The sequence below is a fragment of the Hypanus sabinus genome, chromosome 2 (assembly GCF_030144855.1).
Source record: "Hypanus sabinus isolate sHypSab1 chromosome 2, sHypSab1.hap1, whole genome shotgun sequence".
NCBI classification, from domain to species: Eukaryota; Metazoa; Chordata; class Chondrichthyes; order Myliobatiformes; family Dasyatidae; genus Hypanus; species Hypanus sabinus.
In genome coordinates, this window is record NC_082707.1 from 28765420 (window position 1) to 28785221 (window position 19802).

The 19802-nt window shown below is 37.2% G+C and overlaps 1 protein-coding gene across 4 annotated transcripts in view; it reads left to right on the forward strand.

The window, feature by feature from the left end:
* The window catches only part of xrn1 (5'-3' exoribonuclease 1), a 144809-nt gene that overhangs the window by 73713 nt on the left and 51294 nt on the right, over nucleotides 1-19802 (forward strand). For all 4 annotated transcript variants that reach the window (XR_009516465.1, XM_059993792.1, XM_059993785.1 and 1 more), the window contains exons 16-27: nucleotides 1227-1396; nucleotides 1494-1614; nucleotides 2125-2217; nucleotides 2655-2758; nucleotides 4685-4816; nucleotides 12405-12567; nucleotides 13048-13161; nucleotides 14547-14645; nucleotides 15612-15727; nucleotides 16847-16993; nucleotides 17834-17923; nucleotides 18488-18623. Coding sequence is in view for 3 of the 4 variants with exons in the window: in XM_059993792.1 (XP_059849775.1) it covers nucleotides 1227-1396; nucleotides 1494-1614; nucleotides 2125-2217; nucleotides 2655-2758; nucleotides 4685-4816; nucleotides 12405-12567; nucleotides 13048-13161; nucleotides 14547-14645; nucleotides 15612-15727; nucleotides 16847-16993; nucleotides 17834-17923; nucleotides 18488-18623 (1485 nt within the window). In the remaining variant the exon portion in view is untranslated. The remainder of the gene's footprint in view (nucleotides 1-1226; nucleotides 1397-1493; nucleotides 1615-2124; nucleotides 2218-2654; nucleotides 2759-4684; nucleotides 4817-12404; nucleotides 12568-13047; nucleotides 13162-14546; nucleotides 14646-15611; nucleotides 15728-16846; nucleotides 16994-17833; nucleotides 17924-18487; nucleotides 18624-19802) is intronic.

The following is a 19802-nucleotide window of genomic DNA, read 5'->3' on the forward strand; positions in this document are numbered from 1 at the left end:
TGTCTTCATACATGAATTATAGTAAATTCGTACGTAGCTGCAAGTAACCATGAAGGCAGTAAAAGTGACACATGGTATAAAAGTAGAGAAATCTTGTTGCAACTTTTCTCAGCAGATTTGGTCTGCTTTAAAGATTGATGTACTTGCATCAAAGACTTCAGATGAAGTTCATCAAGTTGATTTCTTGCATAAAGCTATATGCGGACAAGGAAAGATTAGGCTATATGGTTGGAGTTTAAAAGGAGTGGTATTTTATTAAAGCAAGTAAGTTTCTAGATTACTCAACAAGGCAGATACTGACACAATGTTTCTCTTTGTGGAGGAATCCAGAACAAAAGAGAATAATTTCACATTGAGGGTAGTTCTCATTGAAGGTAGATGAATTTCATCTCCAAATGTTGTCTGCCTTTGGAATACTAAAATCCTGAAGAGTTGTAAAGACTGAATCAATAATTTTTTAGCCTACAGAGGAGTTGGCGATTGTGGGGAACTTGCCAGTACTACAATTGAAATCAAGATCAGATCATTCTTGATCTTATTGAAAGGTGGAGCGAGATTAAAAGACCATTTATTCTATTGTGTCAACTACTTGTGTTTTTATGGAGAGGATTTTGCTACCCTTTCCATTCTTACCACTGTTTCAGACCCATCGCTATATAATTGAATAAGAAAATAAAAGCAAAAAATCAGAAATTTTAAAAAAATTGAAAATGCAAGAGATGCTTGCTCGGTCAGGCAGAATCTACGAAGGAAAAAACAGTATTAATGTTTCAAGTCAATGTCCCTCCATCAAATCACATTCTTGATTTCTATCATGAATTCTATCATTCTGTAATATTTCTGTTCATTTGAAAATGTAACTGACTGAACTATCACTTAGCTGGAAGTACCCAGATTCTTTGATTAAGTAAGACAAAATCATATTCTCAGGAGAATAATTGCTTTCAGAATCTCAAAAGCATTAAGATAGATTCTTTATTGTGTACTCGTCACAGTATAATGTAATTACTTGCATTGAAGTCCAGCTGTACTAAATATGGAAATAACTATTTTAAAATCAGTTCTGAAGCCAGCATCACTAGCATAATGAAGAGATCAGCTGGAAGTTGCCCTCACTCTTTGGAGCTTATAATGGATATTTCAGTCTTCTCAGGTCACCATCTTTTTCAATTGCTTCATCAATTGTGAATGTATTACCAAAACTGAATATTTTTCCATCTTTTCAGAAACTATTATTGGCAGCAATGGAATCTTGTAATGAGCACCTTTCAAATGAAGAGATACAGCGCAATCGACATAGTGGATGCGTTAAATATTGGTATGATAAAGAAATTGAATTTAAGTATCTATCACCATGGGCAGAAAAATTTCCAGATGTGAAACAGTGTCATGTAAGGTAATGAGATTTTGTCAATATCAAATTGTTTTCTAAAGCATTAAGCATTAACAACTTTGTTTGTGTTAATTTACCACTTGTTTTGTTTAAATTAAAGACAGGAGGAGATTCCCATTGATGCATGGATAGTACCTCTTCATTTTACGTTAAACACTATCACTAACAACAGTCTGCTGTACTTTTGTGGGTTTCCAACTCTGAAACATATTAAGCATAAGGTAAGATTTGCCCGTGATAAATTACTGTTATTGCAGAACTTGTGGCAGTTATTTTTATGTATTGAGATTAGGAATTTACTACATTATTGGGGCTTGGAAAAATTGAAAAATAAATTTGTTCAAAGAGATAGTTGTTCCATTGCCCATAATTGAGTCTTTGCTATCATTCTTAATAGACTCATTCTTCTGATGTTATGCATATTTCTTTTAACATGGCTGAAGGTGGAATGATCTATCATCATGAGGGCACTTTCACAACTGCCTCTCAAAATGAAATCATGACATTTAAACTTTATGCGTGTCTTGAGAATGAATGATGAAGTTGGAAAACTTCCATCTTTTTTATAATCATCTTCTGATTACAAATTACAACTACAACAAGGTATTCAAAAGGCTAAAGATATCCAAATAGAAGTATCAAGTCATTTTACAATAATTGGAAATAATCCTTACTTTTACACTTTGTATTTCTTGTATAAATGGAAAATGTCAATATTTATATTTTTGCAGTTCTACTTGAAGAAAAGTGGGGTTCAAGTTTTTCAACAGTCAAGCCGTGGAGAGAATATGCTCTTGGAGCTATTGCCTAACAAGGAGGAAGAAGTATGTAATAGATTGCTTGAATTGTAACAAATGAAATTTCAAAGATTGATTTTATTTTACCTTTTTAAGAGAGGGTTCATAGAGACATTAATATTGAATGTTTTTAAAAGTCATTTTCCTATCCAGTTCTATGAATGAATCACATCATTTCCAGAAAAAAATTGCTCAGTGCTTTGATTAAATTTGAAGACCAGATTGGACCACATTGGGTTTACACCAAAGCTAGCTTTTGCAACATTAAATTATTTTTCAGAATCCAAAAATGAGGGGCATTTTTAAATGTGTTTGTGCCCAATTTCAGCAAACATTTCTTTTCATTATGCTTGGAATGCTGTCTTTATTGAAAATTTGCATTTTGACGTGTTGAAAAGAGGAAACCCAATATTTATAATCCATGTATTTAAGATTAATATTGAAGTCGCCTGTTTCCCTTTCAGAATGTGGATGACGTTGCTAATCAGGAGCTGGGAAGGTCTATCTTTTTGAATTGGCCCCATCTTGAGGAAGCTCGAGTTGTTGCAGTGTCAGATCAAGAAACAAAGTAAGCACCAAATTAAAAACAAATGTTTTGAGTTGAACTCTGAGCAATAGTGTGAGACAGTGCTCTTAGTGTTGTAGTTTGGGTTTTGATTTGGTGTTTGCAGAATTATATTCCCTTTTATATACTGTATTCTTCCTCGTGGAAATCTACTTCCAGTGAGCTGTTTATGTGATGTTAATACATTCAGCAAACCAGGTAGTATTTGTGAAAAGCAAAATTGTGTTGTTGTTTCTGTGTGCTGATGAGAGATCATTGACCTAAATTTTACCTCTATTTCTCTCTCCACCTTTGCTGCTTGACCTGCTAAATGTTTCCAGAATTTTCTGCTTCATTTTTTAGGATTCACACTTGTTTACATATGACCGCTTTGTTACACAACGATGCGGATGAGATTAGTTCAAATGTTTGCAAAAGTTAGCTCTGGGCTTGGGATATAGCATTAAACTTGCAGGCTGAGCAATTTTTAAAATCAATGGCAGGGTTCTGTACGTGCATATTTTCTCACACTTATTCAAGAAGAATTCACAGAGAGTATTCACATTGGGTTGTGGAATTTCAGAAAATTTAAGAGTTGGAGTGGGATCTCTGTTTTGCATCTCTCTATGCCTTTTGTGATTACAATAAAGAAAATTATTTGAAACATTGTTCTGATTTTCAGAATATTTGTAGGGCTAACCACATGATCTAATTTCATTGATTTTTAATAGAAAGATAATTCAAAGCAACTTTATACTTTGAATATGCAACATTGAAATGAAATTTGATACCCATATATTTCAAGATTGCAAGCTGATACTGATTATTATCTATAAATGTTTTCAGGGCCAATTTGATAACAGTAAAATCAACCAAAACTCACTACTATGGTTTTAAGTGAAACTAACTTGTACTTGTAGATGCTGTTTTGTAGCAGCAGCACATTTGACAAGCACTTTGTGTCATTGGTGTAATCATCATTATCTACTCACCAGTGAATTTTTGCTTGGTAATGGTGTTATAAACTTCTTTTGATCTACCCGATGCAAAGGCACCACGTACTACAGTGAAAATAACTTTAACTCTTTATAAGCAAGTTACTCGAGAGAATCCTCCTAAGCACTCTCTCTCGGAGGCTGCTTCGAGGATCTGTGCCTCCTGAAGCAAATACAGTTCTTTTTATATCATGCAGTCACGTACACAGATACATGTGGGTTCACCCCTCCTTAGTTTCTCGACAGATGAGTATTGTTAATGTTATCAGGCATAAATTGTTTGTATCAATTTTAATTGCTACTATGTCTGGATACAGATGTGCACAAGCCCATCACCCAAAGTCTGCTGCCCTTGTAAATAGTCACTCCCTCTAATTGCTTATCTTGCAGGTGCCATAAGAAACACAAGGCACAATATATTTCTCACACTAAGGCTATTGTCACCCGCTCAGCTTATCTTATGGGAAAGCATTTGTGCATTTATACTCTTTTTCTCAAGCTCATAGCTGCTATGACCTTTAAAAAATAGCCAGGGTCACAAGCGGCCTATGAGATGCTAACTTCTTAATATTACAATGGCACTTCAGAACAGGGATAAGTGTTCTCTAGGCATCCAGAGATCCTTGGGAATCACACATCACATTCATACCTCACTGTGTGTGGATGTTTGCAACTTGGATGACTGAAGTAAAGTTATTGTAAAACCTTCATTTGACATCTAAATTTCTTCATAAGTTTGAGAACTGATCTGTCACCATTATCTGATTGTTATCCATATTGGTATGTGGCTTGTTCTTTCAAAGCTGACCTTTTTCTACACTGATTTCTATGTGTTAGGTTATTATTACTGTCCCTTAGAATATCGAGAACAAATTTAAATGGTTTTCTTCTGATCTTACTTAATTGAATGTGAATTGATTAGTGACATGCCTGCTTTTCTGACAATGATTGATAGATATTACTTAGACGAACCTCCAGGAGTGCAGAAGCTTTATACAGGGAAAACTCCACCACCTATTAAAGTAGTTTACCTTGGTGATGCAGAACAAAACACGTGGACAAGAGAAGTGAATAATATAACAGAATTGTAAGTACATGCAATGCATACTGCTTATTTCATATTAATATTGTAAAACGTGATTTGCAAAATAAATCAAAATGTACACAGATGCAGTATAATTTCACCTTTTAATCGATGTTTTCCTCGTGTCATTTTATTTCATCATTTCCTAGGTTGTTTAGTCAAGTAGTACTGAAAATGTCTGAAATATGGGAATTTATAATCATTGAAGACATTACATGGCCAGGATAAGTTACAAAACTATTCGATCCATAATAGGCTGGGACCACATTTGGTGGTTTAATGATGCTGAAAGCATTTAGAAGTTCTCTCTCCCCCTCTTCCAATTTGATATCATTGTTTTTATTTAAAATAAAGCCCTGGCCCTTTTATCTTTTTAAAACCACTGTCCCATCTCTAATGCCTAAGTCCTTAAGTGCTAGTAGCTTCCTAGGTTCAACCTCACTGAGTTTCTATCTGTGACAGAATACTGAATTACCTCCAATCAAAGTGACCATTCTTCCAAGTCATTTTCAAATGTCTGCAGACTTTAGTGTGATAGATTTACACCATTCTTCTACAGTGCCTCTCCACTGTTACCCATTGGATGGGTAGCACTTTGTTCCGTTCTTATGTAGCAGAGCGTTGTTAACCCTGAGTGACTTCTTGCCCCACTGAGGCCATCTGTTGACCTATTGATTATCTATCTGGCTCACCTAGGATCATTATTCAGAACATGTATATTGTCCTGTCATAGATCGCCCACTCTCTTGATCTTTTAGTATCTTTAAATTCCTGGACATATCCATGTACAATAAAGACGGCCAATTTCCAAATCCATAATATCTGCCCTTGCCTTGCCTGCTCAAACTCATCTGCTGAAATACCTATTGATTCTTATGTTATTTCTAGATATGAACATTGGAAGTAATCTATAATGCTACAGCTTGTATACTCTCATTTACATATCAGCATTGCTTCAGCCAACCATACTGTACATGCTGAAGTCAAAAGTTGTAGATGAACCATGAGATTCATAGTCTGCTGAGGGCTGAGTCTGTGGCATTCAAGACTGGTGATCCAGACCTATATTGGACATTCAGGTGCAACCTGCAGATGGCTATTTTAGAGCAAATAAGCAATTCTGATTGAAGTTAGAGATAGAATCAGATACATATTAGCTCTGGTGGCGTTTGTAAGCCATTACTTCCTACATAGTGAAACCTAGCATGAATGGCAGTGATGCTTCACTCCAAGGTAAGCTCAATGCCTTTTGTGCTTGCTTTGAAAGAAAGAATAAAAATAAATTTGTGCAAGTCCCTATGTGACCCTGTGATCTCTGTCTTGGAGGTCAACGTCAGAACATCTTTCAAGAGGGTGAACCCTCGCAAAGCATCTGGTCCTGATAGTGTAGCTGGTAGGGCTCTGAAAGCCTATGCCAAACAACTGGCAGAAGTGTTCAAAGGCATCTTCAAACTCTCACTGCTGTAGTAGGAGGTCCCCACCTGCTTAAAGAAGGGTGACAGTCATTACCAATGCCGAAGATGAGCAGAATGAGCTGCCTCAATGACACTCACATCTTTTCTGATGAAGTAGTTTGAGAGGTTAGTCATGACTAGAATCAACTCATGTCTATGCAAAGTTCTGGACCCACTGTAATTTGCCTGTTATCACAGTAAGTCTGCAATGGATGTACGGTCATTGGCTTTCCACTCTGCCTTGGATCGTCTGGACAACAGCCGTACTTATGTAAAGCTGCTGTTTATCTATTACAGCTCAGTGTTCAACAGTCTCATACGATCAACACGCTCCAAACCCTGGCCTCTATATCTTCTTCTGCAACCAGATACTTGACTTCCTCACCTTGACTTCTTTCACTGACCACAGTCAGTGCAGATCAGAAATAACATCTCCACTTTGCTGATAGTCAACACTGATACAACTCAACAATGCCTGCTTAGCCTACTGCTCTATTCTCTCCACCCCCAAATTTAGTCAGTCTCTAGCAAGCATGCCTTCAGCTACAAATCTGAAATTACCTCCCTCAGCCACATGTTCGGGCGCGTCTTGTAACTTAAACTGTTGATGCTATTGGTGTTGATAACCAGCTATACTCTGGAACCAAGATCAACCAAACCTAAGTAGTTGACCTGCCCTTGTGTTTATGCATGATTGCTCAGCTCCAGGCATCATTGGTTCATTCACCAAAGCATACAAGAAGATGAGCTTTTTCCAGTGTCCTCTACCAACCTGATCTCTCATATTAAAGGTTTGCAACAAAACCTTGGCAAGCAGGAATTACATCTCAGGAGCCACTGAACAGTGAATGCAGACTTCAGTAATGAAATTCACCTAAGCCTACATTGTGCCTTTTGTCAATTGAGGAAAAGTATGCATGAAGACTGAGATTGCAAAACTGGCACGAGATGAGTGTACTACGAGGCAATATTGATCTTTGCAGCTGAGTTCTGGGCTATCTGTAGCAGGCACCTTGAGATACTGGAAAAATAACACCAATACTTTGAAAAATACTCCAAATTCACTAGAATGATAATTAAATCAATATCGGTGTTCGCTTCAGGCCAGCTTCCTTAGAAATGAGCCCATCATTGTCTTTGGGCATCTATGTTGAACTGGGGTAGACACCAGGTTCCTGTTCCTGTAATAGGCATTCTGAACATTTCATGTAGAGCTGGCCAAGCTGACGCAAAGAAAGATTGAAGATGTGCTTTGAGCTTTATTGAAGAAGTGCAGTATCACCACTATGTCCTCGAAGCCTCTGTCCCATGATTGCTCAAAGTAGAAGAGAAGTATTTGGGTGTTGTAAGAAATCTCAAGACCACGCACCAGGAGCCCATTGCGTAATCCTACAGAAGTGATAGAAAGAGCACATTACTTCACAAACTACCTACCCATCTGTCTAGTCAGCCTTATTTCTGGAAGGGTCTGCTGTTCTTGCCTTATACTCATTAACTATTTCAAATCATGTAAAACTTGAGTGGAAGCAAGACATACTAATTTCATAGTAACAAGATCTCCAAGAAGACACAACATTCTCATGGTCTTTTGTCTCCATCACCAGGAGCTGGCTAGTACTGCAGCTGTTGATAAACTGTATGAAGTTTCTATACATTTCCAGATTTTTCTAACTTTTGTGAAAGATGAATTTTTTCTTAAACAGTAAGATACACCCCTCTATGAATGACAAACAAATGTTATGAGATAGTAAGTTATAGGAGCAGAATTAAGCCATTTGGCCCATTGAGTCTGCCATTTCATCATGGCTGATCCAATTTTTCTCAGCTCCAATCTCCTGCCTTCTCCCCATATCCCTTAGTGCTCTAACCAGTTAAGAATCTATCAACCTGTGCCTGAAATATACATAAAGATTTGGCCTCCACAGCTGTCTGTGGTAAAGAATTCCTCTGATTCACCACTCTATCAATAAAGAAATTCCGCCCCATCTCCATTCTAAAAAGATGCCCCTCTATTCTGAGGGCTCGGGTCTTAAGAATTTACCACCAGAAGAAACATCGTCTCCTCATCTGCTCTATTGAGGTCTTTCAATATTTGATTGGTTTCAATAAGGTCACCGTTTATTCTTCTGAACTCCAGTGAATAAAGGTTCAGAGGTTCATTTATCAGCAAAGCATGTATCCATATACAACTCTGAAATTTGTATTTCTCTAATAGCCATGAAACAAAGAAAGAAAATGAAAGTTGTTCAGCTAGAATCATCAGCCCCCCCCGTACAAAAAAGAATGGCATCCCAATCATCAAACCCCCCCCCCACCCCAACAACTCTCCCCCTGCACAAGACGGAACAGGAGCATTGACTCCCAGAAAGCAACCCCTCCCTTGTTCAAAAAACCTAACAGCACTAACAGAACATCTGCCCCTGAACACATTCCACTTACACAACAAAATGGAAAAGGAATGGGTGATTTAAAAAAAACAATACAATATAAAAGCCGTAAGTCTGAAAAAGTCCACAGTTCATAAATGCAATAGTCCAATCCATAAACAAAAAACCATGATGCCATTCTCCAATATCACAATATCCATCGAAAGGAAGGGACACTACATGAGGACGAGAGGCCTACCCTCCTGCCACAGTGAGCCACACAGCAATAGGCTGCACGCAAACCCATACTCCAGCAGCAATTGAAAGGCATGAAATTGGGTGCTGAAACTCTCGTCCACCTTCTGCATTCACCTTGATGTCTCAGTCTTCCTCGATGCTTAAATCAGCGATTAATGGGCACTTAAATGGCGAAATGGAGTCGAACATCGGCTCATGCCCCCTCTTGAAGATTCTTCACAACGAAGCCCAGAGTCCAGAGCTATCAAACTCTCTTCATATGACAAGCCATTCAATCCTAGAATCCTTTTTGTGAACTTCCTTTGAACCCTCTCTAGTTTTAGCAAGTCCTTTCTAAAATAAGCTGTTACTATTGGACATTGGGAGGTTGAGACTGTACAAGGTTTCCCAGCAAAAATATCACTTCTAAAACAAGGGCAAAATATTTACTTTGCTTCCCCCGAGAAGCTTATAACTGAGTTGCTACCATCCGCCACCATCTTCAACCCCTTTCATCCCCAACATCACCACACACAGACAAATAATTGTTAATATGACTGGCTTATTAGAAATACAAAAAAACTAATGGAATGACATTGTTGTCTGCAAAGGCAAAATTCATTGTCCATCTGTAATTGATTTGCTGGGCTGTTTCGGATGGCAGTTGAGAGTTGATTATATTGCCATGGGTCAGGAGTTACACAGAGACCCGAAGATCTGATGGGGAAGAATTGATGTCAAGGAGATTTTAGTAATCCAAATGGGCTTTTTATGACAATGTCAAAACTTTCAAGGGTTGTCATCATCAATACTCATTTTATATTCTCAGTTTTAACCAAATTTAAAGGCAGAATTTGAACTTTGAATTATTAGTCCAGTCTTCTGGATACTTTTAACTTAACTACTCTATTTTGGTACCCAATATATACTACAGAAATATTTTCTGTAGTGTAGTGAGCAGAATTTACTTCAGTTATCAGAAAGACTAAGAGAAGTGATGTGCCGTACAGTATTTCATTATTGATAAATGTGTTCTTCATATCAGTTTATAATGGAATTAACAGATGATGAATAATTTATTGAAAACTTTGTTTGGAAAACTAATAAAAAGCATATAGAGTCACAGAACACTGCAGCACAGAAACAGGCCCTTCAGCCCATCAGGTCTTTGCCAAACCATTAATCAGCCTAGTCCCATTGACTTGCACCTGGACCATAGCCCTCCATACCCCTCCCATCCATGTATCAGAATCAGGTTTATTATCACTGGCATGTGATGTGAAATTTGTTAACTTAGCAGCAGCAGTTCAATGCAATACATAATCTAGCAGAGAAAAAAGTTAAATAAATAAAATGTGTATATTGAATAGATCAGGGGTCAGCAACCTTTACCACTGAAAGAGCCACTTGGACCCGTTTCCCACAGAAAAGAAAACACTGGGAGCCGCAAAACCCGTTTGACATTTAAAATGAAATAACACTGCATACAACGTTTTGTTTTGCCTTTATGCTATGTATAAACAAACTATAATGTGTTGCATTTATGAAATTGATGAACTCCTGCAGAGAAAACGAAATTACATTTCTGCATGCAACAAAAACATTTTGACCTCCGAAAAAAAGACGTTGGGTTGAAGGTTACTTTTAAGTAAAATACTCAATGTCTATTTGAGTCCTTCTTGTATTTATGAAAAACGCCAAACTTAAATTTGCCGCCAGCAGCAAACCAAAAATAACGTCAGCCAGCTGTCAACCTGAAAAATAAAAGGACTATTTCACTGAACAATGAAAACATATGAATATACGTAAAATAATAGGCAATTAAAATATTTATCATACTTGGTCAGGTTGACTCACACCTGACAATGCAGTCGTATTCAGTAGGGATGGATCGATGCTTAGGGGAGTGACCGGGAAGGATAATGTGTTTTTTTCCTCTCTGAACTCACAGAAGCGTTTCCCAAACGATGTTTGCATTGCGATGATTGCAGAATGTAAATACTCCGAATTTATCATGTCGTGACCTTGTTTGAACTCTGTCAAATTGGGGAAGTGAGACAATGTGCCTTTCTGTAAATCTCTGGCAAGCAACGTCAGCTTGCGCTCGAATGCCAAAACATCCTCCAACATGTGCAGGGCTGTACGTCCTTACCCCGTTGAAGAGCTGTGTTCAGCGTGTTCAGGTGCGCTGTCATGTCTACCATGAAGTGTAGCTTTTCCAGCCACTCTGGCTGTTCCAGCTCAGAAAAGGTGAGCCCTTTGCTGCCCAGGAAAGTTTTCACTTCTTCCAGACACGCGACAAAGCGTTTCAGCACCTCCCCTCTGGACAGCCAGCGATAAAAACACGTTGTAGCGGTGTGCTACAAGCAGTCAGTAAACTGCAGTCAAAGATAGCTTTATTCGAACTAAACAGCCTTGCTTTTAAGCCTCCCTCAACCCGCCCCCCATGGGCGCGGATGCTGCAAAAGACACGTACTCACAAACCCCCGTAGGCTATCTCCCTTAGCCTGAACGCTGGCTAATTGTGAGCCGGTTCGGATGTGTCAGGAAATGGGTCGCCACAACGTCTTATTTAGATTGTACAAGATCACCATAATCTTCAAATTTAGATTTACATTTCAAAAACTAACAAACTAACATAAAATACATTTTAATTAAACACTGACCATGTAGCGGTGTGCTACACGCAGCGCTAAAATTACGACACGGAGTTGGTAACTGCAGTCGAAGGAAAAAACTTTATTCGAAATCTTCAGCCTCACTTTTAAGCCTCCCTCAACCTGCCCCCCATGGCGCAGAGGCTCCAAAGCTCTGTGCTCGCAAACCCCCGTAGGCTATCTAATTGTGAGTCGGTTCGGATGTGCCAGGAAAAGGGTCGCCACAACCAATTATTTCCGAAAGCAACAGGGAGCCGCAGCACAGACATAAAAGAGCCACATGTGGCTCCGGAGCCGCGGGTTGCCGACCCCCAGAATAGATTTTTTTTAAAGTGCAAAAACAGAAATATTGTATATTTTAAAAAGGTGAGGTAGTGTCCAAAGATTCAATCTCCATTTAGGGATCAGATGGCAGAAGCTGTTCCTGAATCGCTGAGTGTGTACCTTCAGGCTTCTGTACCTCCTACCTGATGGTAACAGTGAGAAAACGGCATGCCCTGGGTGCTGGAGGTCCTTAATAATGGACGCTGTCTTTCTGAGACACCGCTTCCTAAAGATAATCCTGGGTACTTTGTAGACTAGCACCTATCTAAATTTCTTTTAAATGCTGAAATCAAATTTGCATCCACCATTTGCGCTGGTGGCTCGTTGCATACACTGAGTGGAAAGATAATTAATGCTCTTTCTTTGAAGACTTAGTATGGAATTATTTATCATGGTGTCGTGAGTATTTTGTTTTATTGATCTTTCAACAACAGCATGGCTGATTATCATGCTTTTGTTTTCACATCGATTCACAAACAAGCTAATTTTATCTTCTAATTTTGAAGATTTTTGAATTGGTGATTTCCTTATATTTTTTAAAATGTCTTTTCAGTTACCACAAAAGGAAAGGAATCCTTATCAATGAAACGTCAGTGCTTGTATATGCACAGCTTCTCGCAGGTCGTCGATATGTATTTGGTCGTAATGGTGAAGTTACCTTAGAGAAGGAATGGTCAAAGCAAATACTTCCATTTGCGCATCAAACCACTGTTAGGGTAAGAGCTGAAAATAAAGATCATAAGACATAAGAGCACAATTACGCCATCGAGTTTGTTCTACCATTCCATCATAGCTGATCATGTCCTGAAGAAAGGTCTCAGCCCCAAACTATCTACTCCTTTCCATAGTTGCTACCTGACCTGCTGAGTCCCTCCAGCATTCTGTGTGTGTTGCTTTGTCTGATTTATTATCCCCCGAACCACATTCTCCTACCTTCTTCCTGTAACCTTTGATGTCCTGGCTAATCCAAAAGTTATCAACCTCCGCAGAAGTATGTGGAGGCCAAGAATTCCACAGATTCACTACCTTCTGGGTAAAGAAATCGCTCATCTCTGTTCTGAATGTTTGTCCCTCTTTTCTGAGGCTGTGCCATCTGTTTCTAAACTCCCCCAGTATAGCAAAGAAACTTTCTACAGAGATGTTTTGTGTAAACCATCTGATGGAAGTTAAATCCAACCACGATGCTTCTTTTTCAGGACCTAAAATCATTTGATTCCAGTTTGTCTCGCTTCCGCACATTGGATGAACTATTTCCACCTGGAATTAACATTTTCATGTTGGGAACTCCCTACTATGGCTGCATTGGAGAGGTTGGTTAACTTTGATACAGGAGATCTAACATTTTGTGTCTTAGATGAGAGTGATTGAAGTTTGATCATGTATGAGAAATGAGATGTATCACTAATTCTTTTGAATGCTTTCATTAGAATATATGTAGTTTGTAACCTTAGTATCTCATTGGGTCAACAAAGTAAATAATCACCACAGAAATCAGTGCAATCTTGTAGTCAATTGGTAGACCTTCATCTTTCCTACAGTAATGGTGTAGGGTTGCAGAAAAGGAGTATTGGGAAGAGCAGACATTTCATTGGTGCTTCTGATCTTTATCTGGTAATGATATTGGTATACCTGGTAAGTAGAAAAAGGGTGATAATCTGCTGTGATACAACTTATTTGAAAATAATCTACAGAAATTGTGCATAAATTAGGCTATACTCTATGCACTCAATCCAGAATGGTTAAAGTGAAAATTGTTGAACAACATTCACTCATAATAAAATACTATGCATTAATTTTATTAGAAATTTTTAAAAATTATGTTAGTTCAACCTGTTGTATATGCTAAATGCACAGGATAATAACATTTACTTTGACCTAAACTAAAATTTGCTTAAATGGAATAAAAATTGTAAGTGGATTTAATATTCGTTGGCGGTATTATAGCACTGTAACTGAGGTCTCAGTTAAGCCCCATGAATTGTATTCATAATCTGACAGAAAGCAAGAAAAAAGTGTTTAAACAGCTTCAACAGTTGGCTGAGCAGTAAGTATTTAATCTGAAGAATGACATCTCTGACAGTACAGCACTTCCACAGTAACTGTGAGATATGGATGTTACCAACAAATTCAAATGACATTTTGGTTTTGAACTCTGTTTTATATTTTAAAAAATTGTTTTCAGCCCCATTTTATTTAAGCTGTAGAACTCTTAGCTAATTGAACATCTATAGTTAAAGCCATTGTTAAAGTCTAATGTTAAAGATCTGTACATTCCCAGGACTTAAATTTAATTGCATTTCTGAGAGGCTGCAACATTGTTGTGCATTTTTCCCTCAACAAGCTGTTAAATTTCAGACTTGAATGTATCAGGACATAAAAAATCTTCATCATTACTCAAAGAAGCGTGAGGAAGTTTTCCTGGCAAGTTGGCCAATCCATTATCTTCTACCAAAACTGCCAAGGCAAATTTAACTGATTATCTTTCACATGGCTGTTTGCTTCACCCTTCTCCTATGTTTAACAGTGACGATACATAAGGACATTGTTGAATGTGACTGATAATTCCTGAAACTGCAAGTTTTGTCTTTTTTGCCTGTTATACCTGCTTTCTGCACTTCTGCTTTGGAATCCAGTAAAATACATTATGCTTGTACATAAAATTGATGAATGAAAATGAAATGGATTATTTTAATAGGTTCAAGACTCTTCAGATGTTATCACAGATGGAAGAATCCGTGTGGTTTTCAGTGTTCCTTGTGAACCTCATTTAGATGGCATTATACAAAACCAGCATGTGAGTACTTAGTGTTTGTTTGAATATCTTGAGTATTGTAAAGTGTTCCATCCAGTATTGCTGTGATAACCCCTTTCATTATATCACAATGGTAGTGAAATTGTTAAGTGACTTTATTATCAGATTTTTGTTCTGCAAGCTCTTCATCACATCAGAGCACTGATGTAGTACAAGGGGAAAAGAATAGGACAGTGCAGAAAAAAAGAATAGACTGCAGTACAGACAGACGAATTGCAAGGCCATAATGAAGTGGAATGTGAGGTCAATCCCATTTTACCATACTTGGTGAACTGTTCAGTAGTCTTCTTACAGTAGGATAGCAGATGTTATTGAGCCTGGTGGTACATGCTTTCATGCTGTGTTGTATCTTCTGCATGATGGAAGACGGGAGAAGAGAAAATATCTGGTGTGTGTAGGATCTTTGATTATGCTGACTGCTTTACCAAGGTAGAGAAAAGTATGGACAGTCTTGTAGAGTGAGATAATCTCTTACATTCTATGTATAAAATTGGCAGTTAGGCTTCTCTTAATATGAGAAGCCCCTAGTTCAAAGTAAATTTTATTAGATTACATATATCTCACCACATACAACCTTGAGATTTTTCCTGTGGTCATACTCTACAATTCTATTGAATAGTAACTATAACAGGAACAACTGTGTAAATGCAAATATAAATCAATCAATCTCTGTGGTAGCTCACCACTCAAAGGCTTCCAATCACAAAAATAGATCTAAGCAGTATGCAGCTGAACCCAGTTTTATTTTCTGAGGAGTTGACATTAGAATTGAACATGAGACTTTGCAGATACTGGAAATCCAGAGCAACACACACAAAGTGCTGGAGGAACTCAGCAGGTGAGGGTGCTTCAATGGAAATGATTAAATGATTAAGCACCCACATAATGGAAATGAATATTTAGAAGTGAACATTTTAGGCAGTTATTGATTTTATGTAATTGTTTCAGAAATACTCTACGAAATATAACCCTGGCTACATCCTGGCCAGTCGCCTTGGAATTACTGGGTATCTTGTGTCAAGGTTAACAGGCAGTTTGTTTATTGGGAGAGGATCAAAGGAAAAGTAAGCATCCCTTTATTTACTTCTGTTTGAGTGCTTTTCTGTTACAACGAAGATGTCTCAATTCACTGCAGAAAAAATAATAAATAATTTTGCCTCATGGGGAAAGTAACCTAAAGTGCCTATTTTACCCAAAAAAAACTGATTGAAGAATTACATTTCTAAACACCAAGTATGCCACGAGTTTCATGGAAAAGAATTGATTAGGTACAATGCAGGCTGAACCCAGCACATCCTTGAGTGTGTTTGTGTGAATGCAAACTATGCACTTCACTGTATGTTTCAATGTACATATGATAAATAAATCTGAATCTGAATTTGCCAACTTAAGAAAATTACTAGATCTCCAAGGCCTTGGCTTTGAACTGCAGATCAACATAATTAATGCTTTAATGTGCTCATCCAAGCTCCATCAACATGGGAGCAATCAGGTTAAAGGCTTCATTAGTGCTTGCACCAACTGGATGAGAAGAAAATATTTAATCTGAAGCACACTTGATAACTTCCTATATTTACATATTAGAAGGAACACGTTAATGTCCGAACTATATGAAATTATTAATGTTTTTTTTATTTGCAAAGCCTTAACTTTTGAATGTAAAGGAATTAGAATCAGCATAAAATTAGTTTGACGGCACTGAATTCTTTACTAAGCTACTTCCTTCATCCAATGTATCTGTTTTGCCTCAAGTGACAATGTAAGATTTTTTAGAGGGGGAAGGGGTTGAAGGAGATGGTTCTCAATGAGAGTAGTTTAAAAGCAGCTGAAATTCTTGTTCATTTGTCCTTGAATGCAGTGTGGAAGACTGCCAGTAGCATAGCCAAATCAGAAAGGGCAAGGGTTTTCTGTATTTTACTCTGCATGAGCAGAAATGCTGAATTTGTTATCATTTTTATAAATGGTTAGTGGTAACTGCTGCTGTCATAATTAGCATAAAGCCATTGATACTGGAAAAATATAAAGCAGTATTTTGTTTCTCTGTATCAAGAATTGTAGTTGAAAGAAATCTACCTGGATTTATAAATGCCAATTGCAAATTGAATTTTAAGAGAGACTATCAGAAGAAATTGTTCTGTTTTTTAAAAAAGACTAATTTATTGTCTTCAAATTCATTTTGGCAGCCCACTTGGAGAACAGAAAATGAATGTGGGGCTGAATCTAAAGTTTAATAAGAAGAATGAAGAAGTGCCAGGTTACACAAAGAAAGTTGGGAATGAGTGGTTGTATTCTTCTGCTGTTGAACAGATTCTGAGTGAATATCTAGAGAGGTAATATATTATTTCATTGCGTGCATAATTCCACTCATCTAGAGCAAAATATTTTTGCTATTAAAAATGGTATCTTAAGTTCCTGATCTCTTCCAGCCATGTGCAATTGTCCTTTTCAAGATTGTTATATGAAGTTGAAGGTTGATTCAGTTCTGGAGTGCTCCACACACTAGAGTATTTGATTCGAAGCATGGACTTGTACCACCATGACACGTTTTTAAAAATACATGGGTAGGATTAAGTTAACAAATTGTCTGTACAGGCCAACCAAGTCCTACCATGCATGAACCTTACACACAGGGAAATTGTGAATAGAAAAATCCCATGGTGGCACTAGAAGAAGAGCACGGAGGTTTCTAGTGTCCTGTCATTATTTTTCCCTTAACCAAATTCACGCAAAGGGATTTTCTGGTCATGATCTCATTCCAGTTTGTAAAACTCTGTTGTGAACAAATTGATATTTTTATTTACCAGTTCTCATTGAAATGTTAAAGGAACAAAAAAAATGAAAGTAGATATTTTGTCACTTGTTAATTAAACAAGTATATCCTTTACATTTAGAAAGTTCTACTGCAGCCATTTATTGATGCTCAGATTCTGATGAGACTTCAAATGGAGTTGATTATTCTGAACAAATCAGGACTGAATGTTGAGCAATAAATTTGCAATAGATAATTCTTAACTGAATGGTCAAATCCAAAACTTCAGAAAGAAAAGTTTCCAGTTATTTCTATGATGTTATTTATTTTACTTTATTTTCTGCTTATTATTTTGAATAAATTAAACTGATGGCAGATAATATTATTTAAACCAGATGTAAATGTATATTTTCATTTTTAGATTCCCTGAACTGATATGCCACATTGCTAAAAACAGCCACGAAGATCTGTACTATGAGGATGATATTTGGTCTGGAGAAGATGTCAGTGGGTGAGATTAATTTATTTGTTGTTGCATTTAGTTTTGGTTCACCTATGATTTTCTAAGCACTTGAATAGATTAATTGATGGCTGTATACTAATCAGAACTGGTCATTTGGCCCTCAAGCCTGTTCTGTCAATCATACTACTTTTGTTACTGAATTCTATTGTCTCTTATTCCCAAAAACCTTGGGTTTTGAAGAATTAATCATTTATTTGAAATTTGTAATTGTTCTAGCATCAGAAATCTATTCTTGCAACATCACTTGTACCATTATTTTCTACCTCAAAACCTGAAGGTTTTACTCCTTTGCTTATACATTGAAACTCTCTTTACTATAGTTTGTTGGAGGGGATTTTCGGGCTGCCTTTATGTAAACAAAAAGTTTCCTACCTCTCATTGAATATAATGCTCATTGTATGTCTACCTAAAATCATGTTAACCCAGCATGTATCTTTAGTGAACTATATATTCTTAAATTAGTCAGTTAAGAATGTATTGAATTATGCTTTTGCATTGTACATAATACTAATTAAGCTGCTGTGTTAAAAATACTGTTCAATATTTTAACAGTCCTGAAAAGGTCCAGGAAATTGGAGGCTGGTTGAAGACGCATCCTGTCAGTAGTTTGTCAAGAGCATCTTGTGACTTGAACTTATTGGATGCAGCGATCATTGAAAAGATTGAGGAGGAGGTAGAAAGCTGCAAGGTATTTCCTGTTTTAGTTTTCAGATATACCTTTGAAAAATCTACCTTTTAGTTTGTACTTTTTAAAACTATACCTGTTAGTTTGTAATTCCTTAATTCCATCTTTCTTTTCATATTTAATCAAGTTTTCTCCTGGTGATTCTGTTTGATTCAAATTCTATATTGTCAGTGGTTGCCTGTAACTCTACAATAAATCTTAAATAGCAGTTCTTTAATGCCTGTATATTGTTAGGCTATTAAGTTCTGTGTTCACATCATATTTTTGCGCATGTGCATTCTACAGTGTAAATAAATATTATCAAGAAGGAAACTTGAATAATTTTGATTTTTTACCTCCTGCCAATGGATGAGTCTTGCACCATTTCAGTATTCTTGAGGCACATACATTGACATTGGGGAAAATCCGATCAGTATTCTGACTTCCTCTTGTTTCCATTCCCACTCCTTCTGTCAGGTGCAATAACTTTGACTTTGTCTGCATTAATTCCTTGATTTTTTTTTTACTGTAATGCCATCAGATTTTATGGAATATGTATTTTTCATGTACAAAGTTATTTTTCATCTTGAATAGCATGTCCCAGTTCTTGCTGTGGTACATAATAATGCATTTTACCATGTTGACCTCAGAAATCCTGACATTCAGCAACATTGGGAGCAAAGTCATTGAGGTATGTTTAACAGAAGAGATGCAGTTGGGGTGCTGAAAAGGCTAAATGTGGAAGAGCTAAAGATGGAAACCAGTGAGGGATATGAGAATAAGATTATTAGAATTGATGAATTACTTAATTTGGAATTCAAGAGAAGACTGAGAGAAGAATCCATCTTACTGTACAAGAGGTCATTTCAGGAGTCTGTTAACAAGTGGGATAGAAGCTGACCTTCAGCCTGGTGCTATAGCTTTTGTATTTTCTGCCTGATGTGTGATTGAGGAAGAGAGAATGTCCATGGTGGCTCAGGTTTTTGGTTATACTGGCTGCTTTGCTAAGGCAGTGGGAATTGTAGATAGCATTCATCAGGGCAGGCTGGTTCCTGTGATGTGCTGAGCTGTGTCCTCAACTCTCTGTGGTTTTTTTGTGGTCACATGCAGAGCAGTTGCCATACTAAGCCATTATGCATTCAGACAGAATGCTTTCTGTGCTGCATCAACAAAAATTGGTTAGAGTAAGGGGGACATGCTGAA